At 48.2% G+C, this 10,692-nt stretch overlaps 1 protein-coding gene and 1 pseudogene across 1 annotated transcript; both read right to left on the bottom strand.

Moving 5' to 3' along the window:
* Positions 1-5,936: 5,936 nt before the first annotated feature.
* On the bottom strand, positions 5,937-7,690 carry LOC125522649 (anthocyanin 5-aromatic acyltransferase-like). Its single transcript, XM_087535300.1, has 2 exons — positions 6,947-7,690; positions 5,937-6,837 (listed from the first exon to the last, which is right to left on the bottom strand). Exons 1-2 carry the CDS (start codon positions 7,634-7,636, stop codon positions 6,157-6,159), a joined length of 1,371 nt encoding a protein of 456 aa, XP_087391426.1. The 5' UTR covers positions 7,637-7,690; the 3' UTR covers positions 5,937-6,156.
* A 1,600-nt stretch (positions 7,691-9,290) lies between these two features.
* On the bottom strand, positions 9,291-10,435 carry LOC125518340 (F-box protein At2g26160-like; annotated as a pseudogene).
* Between the last annotated feature and the right edge of the window lie 257 nt (positions 10,436-10,692).

Here is a 10,692-nt window from a genome sequence, read left to right on the forward strand (position 1 = left end):
GCCGCTGTCTCGAGATGGAATGTAACGCCCGAATAATTAAGCAACAGTAAAATTCTGATAATGATGCCACGTCACCTTCGTCACTGTTGCTAATCTATCGTTAGTTCAAAACCGATTCAAAGTTCAAATTCAAAATATGGCAAACAACAAAAGTGTTCAAACGTTAAAACCAAAATGTTCGGTTAGTGCCTAATATTACATAGGTAATTATAGTGAAGAGAACTCATTTTTAGAAAATACCTAAATAATTTAAAATAATTTAAAATAGAAAAGAAAATAAATAAAAAGAAAAAGTGAAAACAAACAAATACAAAAAGAGAAAAGGGGAACCCCCCCCCCCCCAACTGGGCTTCGGCCTACTAGGCCGGCCCAACCGGCCACTCCCCTCCATAACCCCCCACTACCCGAAACTCTAGCCCACGCACCCACTCCTCCCCCACTTGCTCTCCCCCCCCACTTCCCCGATCTAGATCGGGATCGAGGCGACTACGCCCGTCCTCCTAGCGAACCGACACCGCCGCCGAACGCCGTCGCCGCCTCGTCCCGCCTGGACCTCGCCGGCCTGCTTCCTCTCCGACGCTGTTGTCTTCGACCTCCTCCTTAACCCCCGCTGCCCGAACCCCTACACCACCCCATGAGACCCCCCTTCCTCCTTTTCCCACGGTCACCGCCGCTCACGCGCGCGCGCTCGCTCCGCCCGCGCCCTGGCTACGCCCGCTGCGACCTCGCCGTTCGCCTGTGCACGCGCCCTCCCGGCTCCCCTGCGACCGCGCGCGCCCGCGCCCCACCTTACTGCAGCTGCCGCGCGCCGCTCCCCTCACTCGCCCGCGTCGTGGCCTGGCGCTCACCATCGCGTCCTCCCCCGCTTGCACTGCCTACTGGTGCCGCTTCGCCCGCGCCCTCACCGCCCCGCCGCTTGCCACGCGCGCGCCCCGCGCCTACCGTGGCCTCCTTTCCCTCGCCGCGCTCCGCCCCTGGCCTCCTCCTCCTGCTGCTGCTGCTGCTGCCTGGCGTCGCTACTGACTGCGCCCGCCTCGTCCCGTAGTCGTCGTTGCCGGCCGCGCCATCTCGCCTCCCCCTGCTGCTCGCTGTTGCCCCGCGCGCCGCCGCAGCTCGTCACCGCTGCTGCGGCTGCTACCACCGACCGTCACCCACTCGTCCCGCTCACCCTCGCGCTGCTCGCCCGTGGCATCCTCGCTGGCCGCCGTCCCAGCCCACTTTCGGCCGACTGTGGCCGCACCACCGTGGCCACCGGCGCCCGCAGCGCCGAACCGGGTGCTCCCCCACTGACCAGCGCCTGTTCGGGCCACGCCCGTTAGCCCCGCGCCCGATAGGCCCCCTGTGCCTATGACACGAGGGCCCCACGGCCCAAGAACGTTTAATAAAAAAGAATTTAAAATAATAATAAAAAATTAAAGAATTAATTAACTTAATTAATTTTGATTAATTAAACTAATCAATTAACTAAACTAATTAAACTTGTTTAGTTAGTCTTAGTCAATAACAGTGGGACCCACATGTCAGTTTGACTTAGTCAACTGACTATTCTAGATAATGAATTAAAATAATTAAATAAATGCTAAAAATGATTTAAATCTTTTAAAATCAATATAAAATAAACCGTATCTCGGATGGAAAAACTTTGTACGTGAAAGTTGCTCAGAATGACGAGACGAATCTGGATACGCAGCCCGTTCATCCGCCACACATCCCTAGCATAGCAAACACGCAACTTTTCCCCTTCGGTTCATTTGTCCGAAAACGCGAAACATCGGGGATATTTTCCCGGTTGTTTTTCCCCTTCACCGGTATCACCACCTACCGCGTTAGGGCGCACCTAGCACCGTTAATTGTCATGTCATGCATCGATATGCATCTGTTTGCATTGTATTCATTGTTTCTTCCCCCTCTTCTCTCCGGTAGACTACGAGACTGACGCCGCTGTTGGTGCCCCGGCCGACTACGTTGTAGACGACCCCTGCTTGCCAGAGCAACCAGGCAAGCCCCCCCCCCTTGATCACCAGATATCGCCTATTTCTTATCTCTACTGCTTGCATTAGAGTAGTGTAGCATGTTGCTGCTTCCGTTAATCCTATTCTGATGCATAGCCTGTCCTTACTACTACTGTTGTTACCTTTACCTGCAATCCTAAATTCTTAGTATAGGTTGCTAGTATTCCATTTGTGGCCCTACATTCTTGTCCATCTGTCATTCTATACTATCGGGCCATGATCACTCGGGAGGTGATCACGGGTATATATTTATACATAATATATGATGGTTGTGGTGACTAAAGTCGGGTTGGCTCGTAGAGTACCCGCGAGTGATTTATGGATTGGGTCTGAAAGGACGTTTGTCCTGACGGCCCTCTGAGTGAACCCTTGTGGCGGAGCGACATGGTAGGTTGAGACCACCTAGGAGAGAGGTGGGCCTGGCCCTGGTCGGCGTCCGCGGTTAATTCAATTAGCACGCTTAACGAGATCTTGGTATTTGATTTGAGTCTGGCCATTGGCCTATACGTACTAACCAACTACGCGGGAACAATTATGGGCACTCGACGTCGTGGTATCAGCCAAGCCTTCTTGATGTCAGTGACTGGGCGGCGCGCACTGGGTTGGACTGGAACGCCTGCTCTTGTATAAGGGAGGCTAGGTCCGCTCACCGGCCGCGTTCGCAACGTGAAGGTGTGCAATGGGCGATGGGCCCAGACCCATGCGCCATAGGATTTAGACCAGCGTGCTGACCTCTCTGTTGTGCCTAGGTAGGGCTGCGACGTGTTGATCTTCTGAGGCCGGGCATGACCCAGGAAAGTGTGTCCGGATAAAAGGGATCGAGCGTGTTGAGAGATGTGGTGCACCCCTGCAGGGAAGTTTATCTATTCGAATAGTCGTGTCCCTCGGTAAAAGGACAACCCGGGGTTGTACCTTGACCTTATGACAACTAGAACCGGATACTTGATAAAACACACCCTTCCAAGTTCCAGATACACCCCGGTGATCGCTCTCTAACAGGACGACGAGGGGAGGATCGCCGGGTAGGATTATGCTATGTGATGATACTTGGTGAACTTACCATCTACTCTCTTCTACATGCTGCAAGATGGAGGTTGCCAGAAGCATAGTCTTCGATAGGACTAGCTATCCCCCTCTTATTCCGGCATTCTGCAGTTCAGTCCACATATGCTACCCATTTTTCATTTGATATCAACGCATACATATGTAGTGTAGCTTCTTGCTTGCGAGTACTTTGGATGAGTACTCACGATTGCTTTGCTCCCCCTTTTCCCCCTTCTATACCCGATTGTTGCGACCAGACGATGGAGTCCAGGAGCCAGACGCCACCGTCGATGACGACTCCTACTACACTGGAGGTGCCTAGTACTACGTGCAGGCCGCTGACGACGACCAGGAGTAGTTTAGGAGGATCCCAGGCAGGAGGCCTGCGCCTCTTTCGATATGTATCCCAGTTTGTGCTAGCCTTCTTAAGGCAAACTTGTTTACCTATGTCTGTACTCAGATATTATTGTTTCTGCTGACTCGTCTATGATCGAGTTCTTGTATTCGAGCCCTCGAGGCCACTGGCTTGTAATATGATGCTTGTATGACTTATTTTATTGGTAAAGTTGTGTTGTGATACCTTCCCATGAGTCCCTGATCTTGATCGTACACGTTTGCGTGTATGATTAGTATACGGTCAAATTGGGGACGTCACATGAAAGCTGGATAGGAGCACTTTTGCTCTTTGGCGGAGCGATTCCGCCGGAGATACTTCCCTCCAGGAGAGGGAAATCGAAGCCATCATCATCATCAACTCTTCTCTCATCATGGGAGGACTCATCTCCATCAACATCTTTATCAGCATCATTTCATCACCCAACTCTAGTTCATCTCTTGTATCCAATCTTTGTCTCAAATCTCAGATTGGTACATGTGAGTTGCTAATAGTATTGATTACACCTTGTGACCAATAGTGTCGCCGAAATGCACACCATAGGAGGAGATAGAACACCAATACACCGAAATTCAGGCTAGTGTCATAGCCTCGAATCCGTTGTGAGCCAAAAACTGAACACGTAGAACAGACATTTGACGATATGGCGTGTCGGCCGAGACGTTCCCGACTCCGTCCGGGATCCCGATCTGACGCATACAGGTGTCATTCCCGGGGAAGAACACCAAACCGCCGTCATCAAGCCATCCTGCTCTCTCGCTTGGCACTTGTGCCAGTTCTATTTTTTTGAACCAACTCATCGTCTTTCCTCAGGTCTGCACATTTTAGCTCCTGCCACATCACACGCCTTGCTATCTAGCCGTGCCTGGCTGCCGAGCCACTAGGCTGCTACAGCCACCACTTGGGAAGGTATCACAGAGAGCGTGAACAAGGTGTGACTATGTATTGCTTTAGCTTAGCTCGCCTATAGGGAGCCGGAAGTGGGCCGGCCCAGTAGCCATGTTGGTTAGTCACTGAAAGTCATGCAAGTTCTTTTTACTTTTGTTTATATTTCAAAAATATTAAATACATATATATTACAAAAAGTAATTTAGTTATTTTTTAAAGTGTTCATCTCATGTTTAAGTGTAATAAAATGTTTGACTTTTATAAAATATTTGTACCATTCAAAATAAATTATGTACATTTGAAAAAAAAAACCACGTGTGTCAAAAAATTGTATGTGATCATTTTAGAAAACGTTCTACAATGTAAAACAAAATGTTCGTGTATTTCAAAAAACATTTGATTCATTCAAATAAATGTATGTTAGATTTAAAAAAAGTTCACACATCTCAAAAAATATGATTGTGTCTTTTATTTTTTTATAGAATTATAGTAAAATTCTTAGAGTTTTAGAAAGAAAACATATCATTCAAAATGTTCAACGTGTATTTAAAAACTGTTTAACATGTATTCACAAAATTTCAAAACTTGATTTCGAAAGGATCTTAATCAGGGATTTTGATTATTTTAATAGGTGTATAAAAATGTATTAGATGTACAGGGAAAATATACAATGTGCATGAAAAAAAGTAGATATCAAAAATATATATGGAAAAAATGTTAATCTAGTATTTGAAAATTGTTAAGCATATTTAAAAAAATTCAACGCATATAAAATGTAAACTTTGTATGAAGAAAATTAGCATGTGTTGCAAAAAAGAAACGAAAAAAATAAGAAAACAAAGAAAACCGATAAAAATCATAGAACAAACAGAGAAAATAGAAGAAAATAAAACAAAAACCATAGTAAACTCGAAGCAAACCGATGCATAACAGTGAAAAACTTACAAAAGACCACCACACACAAAAAATCGTGTCGCATTCGGCGAGAAATAGATCTTACGGAATGAAGGCACTTTCTCGCCTACAACACTCTTTTGTGAACCGGCGCACTAAGATTATATTTCTTTTGACTTTTCCAGTGATAGTTTTTGTTATTTTCCATTTTTATTTGTATTTTAAAATTCTGATTTTTTTTCTCAATTTTACGGTTTTTCCTAAACATTTAGCTTTCCAATTTTATTGTAAAACAATTATGAACATTTGTAAAAAAAATTCATGGATTCCAAAATTATTCACGAATTCAAATAATATTCAGGAATTCGAAAAAAAAGTTGTCGTGGATCTAAAAGCTGTTGATGAATTCAAAAAATGTTCATGGATTAAGAAAAGTTTAATGTGTTTGAAATAATATTCCAAACTTCTAAAAAATGTTCATGAAGTAAAACATGTGAATTAACTTTGAAAAATCTTGAAGAATCTAAAACATGTTTATTTACTAGCCATGTGTAGATGAATGATCTGCGAGAGGGTAATGGTGTTTATTAGTTGGGTTTGATCTCTTTGAGAGAGTATGTTTAGTGAAAGAAAGAATAAAAAATCATTGTTACATCAAAATCACTAAGGATAAAAAGTTAGTTGTCTCGGTACCGAGCTAGAGATAAAGTGAATGTGTTTTCAACATTATGTCACTTTTTCAAGTCCGCGGGCATTTGAGGGATCGAATTTGCCAAGTCTCGCTGTAGATGCTGCAACGGATAACCGGTCCATTGCTTTATTATGGCCAAATATTTGACACGCTCTACAAAAGGAATTTTGACGGCACACTTCGTGGGAATTTCAAAGGAAACCAGTTCATTTCCTTGCACGAACAAGAAGAAGCTAGCTGCTCCCGGCCAGCGCAAGGAAGTTGTCCGCGAACGCCTCCATCAAGGGCCGGCGAAGCGCCACGGACACCTGCACGGCGCCGGCCTCCCTCGCTCCGAGCAGCGTCACCAGCTCCGCCGCGAACATGGAGACGAGCTCCACGCGGCTCGGGGCGCCCCACCCGAAGTCCGTCTCGTACGCCATGAACCGGTGCGACGACGCCACCGAGGTCAGCCGCTCCCTGGGGACGCCGCGGACGACATCCAGCACGCGGTCCATCCCCTCCAGCGGGTCCGGGCTCCGCTCCAGGTCCTCGCGGACGCGCTCCCGGATGGCCGCCGCCGCGCGCGCCACCCCGCCCTCGCCGCACAGCTCGCCCACGTTGGCCCGCGCGAAGCACGGTCTGATGCAGTTCCCGAAGTAGCCCTCGCCCGGCGGCGGACGCAGCCGGCGCCGGCAGTCCGCGGCGACCATGAAGTGGGCGTCGTCCGCGTGGTCCATGGACTTGGCGCGGACCAGGGACGCCCACACGACGGACGAGATGGCGACGTAGGTGCTCGCCGGCGGCTGGGCAGCTCGGCTTTGCGGAACGCACCGCTGCTTCAGGGATCGGATCTGGTCGGCGGTGAGCACGAAGGTCCTTCGGGTCTGCGGCGCCGTGTCCACCGTGGAGGATGTACTCGACGGCGACCTCAGCTGCGCCAGCCATTAAATTGTTCGTTCGTGCATGCGAATTGAATTGAATGAATTGGGACGGAGGAGGCAAACGAATCGTACGATAGTCGAGTGTGGTTTGGTTACCAACCAGAGGCAGCGCCGGCGCGAAGAAGCGCAAGAAAGTTCGGGACAGCTCCGCGGCGATGGGGTGCTGCAGGATCGGAGACCGGTCAAACGTGGGCGGCGGCACGAGCCTCCCTAGCGCGGCGGCGCCCTCCCGCGACGCCGTCGACCACGCGCGCATGAACTGCCACACCGCCTGACCGTCGGCGACCGCGTGCAGGATGGTTACCCCTACTGCCACGGCGCCGTGGACCGCCGCCGGCCTGGTGACCTGCACGGCGAGAACGCGAGCGGGCAGCTGCGTCACGTCCAGGTCCGGGACAAGCTGCGAGAACGCCTCGGTGTCGTGCTCCTCGTCGCGGGACAGGCGGCGCATGTCGTCGGCGCTGCCCAAGTACTCGGCCTCGACGAACCTGACGCCGGAGGAGACCGCGGCCGGGGAGCAGTCGACGACGACGGCGCCGGAGGAGGGGCGGAAGGCCAGCTCGCCGGCCAGCGGGAAGAAGACGGCGAGGGTGTCGGCGAGAGAGGACCTGAGGGCGCCCACGACGGACGGGAACGGCGGGAGGCCGGGGCCGTCGAAGAAGAAGAGCCGCTGGATCGGTATCTTGGCGACCTGCGCGATGTCGAAGAAGGCGAGCTCGAGGTCGTCGGCGGCAGCGGCACGGGCAGGGTGGACATGGGTGACATTGACAACTCGCACGCGGGAGCTCATGGCGAAATAACAATCAACAGAAAGGTTGGCGATGGAGTGCAAGTGCGCTGCGGCCCCTACACCATTTGAATTGGTTTTGTTGGCCTGAATCTTCGGGCCATTGGTGGTTGGTGTGTGACCTCCACTCCACTCACTGACTACGAACGTCCTCCAGTATACGAATATCATGCTGCAGCAGTATAATCTGATGTGTCTTTTTGAAATAACAAATCACGTCCGTCAGCTATTCGTAACCGTAGTTAAATATTTGAAGATCGTATGGATCCTATCACATGACGACTCAAAAATATCACATGTGACATACATGGCATTATTTTTTAGGTGTTAACTAAGTCTAAGTCAAGTGACATATTCTCCACAAGGAAAAAAGTCAAGTGACATGATATGTAAGAAAGAAAAAATTGCATAGATCTCCATGTAAGATCTTGCGAATATAGAATCGATTGAGAAGTCTCAATCGACTGAGACTTAGCAATCCCATTATCTTTTGCACATGCTAAGCATGTATGGTTACTGTATGAGTACATGACTGAGACTGAGACTTACCATGCCTCTGACCACATAATCAAAAAATTTGACTAGTATTCATCACATCTCTGTTATTTAGGACCTGAATATCTGGGAAATGTCAGGTTTGCAAGGTTCCCAGATAGAACGAATCGATTTCCGGGGAGGCCTGGGAAACAATCGAATCATTTGACTTTGTCTTTTCAATTTCTGGTATCCACAATTTTTATTTACTTTTGTGGAGCCTAGAAATTAACATATTTTTCTACTTAAAAAAATGTAGATATATGAACATACATGTGTAAGATAATTGGATTTAGGATCACGCGTAGGGAAAGTGATTTCTAATCTCAAGGGAGGAGAAGAAACTTGTGTTTGCATGGGAGTGAAGCAATCCAAAAACTGATCATAGTTATGAACAAAACTCTGTACGTCCAGCGACACCGATCAGGATTCTTGGGCTAATGAGACACCCAGGTTTGTTGACCACTTTGGCCTTCAGGGAAGAAGCTTGTTCAACTACGTTGCATATTTTTCGCAACAAATAAAAAACATTGCATGGGACTAAAAAAAGATCTGGTTGCTGTAAGAAAGACTTTCACGTTCGATGATATACATCCCATTAAGATCGTCTACTATAAGAGCTTGAAGTGTATGGCATCCAAGTAATTAAGAAATAGCCCTAGGATGTACTTGCTTCAGTGGTCAGGATTCAGGCGCTAGTGGCCAAGTTCGTTCATCTTCAGAGATTGAAAGTTTGTTCACCTTCAGAGATGAAAAGTTTGTTCATGTAGTACATTTTCACCCAGATAAAAGATCAAGTTGCACATCCGAATACATCCCATTAAGAATTTTCGGCCATTCACAAGATCTGAAGCATACAACATCATACTAATTAAAAATTCATGACCAGATGGTACATACCATAGCACTAGGATAAGGATAACCAGAACCAGGCTGGTTGATCATCATACTACTAACTAATTACTTAAGTCACACAATAACAAATCACTAGGATAGAGATGGGCAACGCCCAGACTGGGTTGGTTGATCACAAAGCTTCAGCAGAGCAAGTTAGGCATACATATGAGAGTCTGCACACCCCTCTGTTCATAAAGCTTCAGTAGAGCAAACCCTGCTAGATTGATCACACAGGTTCAGCAGCGAAAAACCATGTCGGGCGCCACTGGCCGGCATCATGTGCCGGTGCTCCGTCTGAGACATCAATGGCGTGATCCTCTCATTTCGCATGTTGTATACACCACAGTCGCGAAACGGACTAGAAAAATACTTTGGATGGGGATAGTCACAAATGAAGTAGATGCAATCTTCTTCGGATCCGCTGCATGCTCTAGCAAGCATGGACTTGGAGCTATGCTGGCCAATAAACAGAGCATGGCCACCCAACTCTCTGATCCTTCTCCATCGGCAAGGGTTGGAGTGCAAGTCTGCCTCGAGGACAACAAACCCACCAGTCTGCATATTTTCAAACACATCATTCCTAGAGAGAGGGCCTACTCGATGAATAAATTGTCTAACCATCAACAGTCTACCACCACATTCAACTAGATATAGCCTGTATGTACACACTTCCTCTCTGGAAATGCATTCTGGTCCTCCACGACAATCACCGAAAGATTCAATTACGCATTTGATCTTTGGCTTACTACCAAGATTGTTGCGGAACTTAGGGATGAAGAGCTTGCCAAAGACAGACACCGCATACAACTTTCCATCAAAGAACGCAACATCAAATAGGTGCTGCAATGGCTTCCTATTGCCCTGTACCAAGTAAGTGCTAATGCAAAGTGTACCATTGCCACCATCCTTGATCAATGCCGCAATGAGGGAATCAGGTGATATGTCCAGGGGCGAGGGTGTGACCAACTTGTACAAAAGTTGCTTAGGATCAGATTCATAGTGCGCCTCACGCTGCCAAACTGTGACCAGATCAGGAAGCTCGAACGTGGTCTTGGAGAAAAGGTTCATCAACGTGCATGTCTCATCACTGCTCATGAGGAATAACCAGTTGTCGATGGAGCCACCGCAACTAGCACCATCTGGTATAGGCATGCGGTGAACCTCACCTCCTGGGATGGTGAAGAAGGTACCATCAGGAAGGGTGAGCCACGGGAACGGGACGGGAAGCTGTTGCAGCAGACCATTAGAGCGCCATGGGTGACAGACTGCTCTCAGACGACCACGGTCAGCTAGCGAAGGGAGGCGCTTGAGGACAAGGCCCAGGAGTTCCGGCGGAAGATCTGACCAAGGTCCATACCGCGCAGCCTCCATCGTGCAAAGTCTACAAGAGAAGACATAGGATTCATGGTTAAACAGAGTAAAAGCTGCAACTAGAGATGCTTACTGTACAATTATAAGACCAAAGGCCATCAGCTCAATTTTATAAAAAAGGCTGAAGTTCTAAGCATAATGAAAATACGAAGATGCGGTAGAAAACATCAATCCACCAGAGAGAAAGGAAGTAGTAAAACCAAATTCGCCATACCACCTAACCTGGCACTACATATGGATTCTTCTTGCAATTTGTA

This window comes from Triticum urartu, chromosome 7A, assembly GCF_056163025.1.
Source record: "Triticum urartu cultivar PI428250 chromosome 7A, HENAU_Tu73, whole genome shotgun sequence".
Lineage (NCBI taxonomy): Eukaryota > Viridiplantae > Streptophyta > Magnoliopsida > Poales > Poaceae > Triticum > Triticum urartu.

What these genes read in the sequence shown, in the direction of transcription:
- LOC125522649 (XM_087535300.1), bottom strand. Translation starts at nt 7,636, where the DNA reads ATGAGCTCCCGCGTGCGAGTTGTCAATGTCACCCATGTCCACCCTGCC. An exon ending in TCGCGCCGGCGCTGCCTCTG is followed by an intron (nt 6,838 to 6,946) that starts GTTGGTAACCAA and finishes TGGCTGGCGCAG; the next exon opens with CTGAGGTCGCCGTCGAGTAC.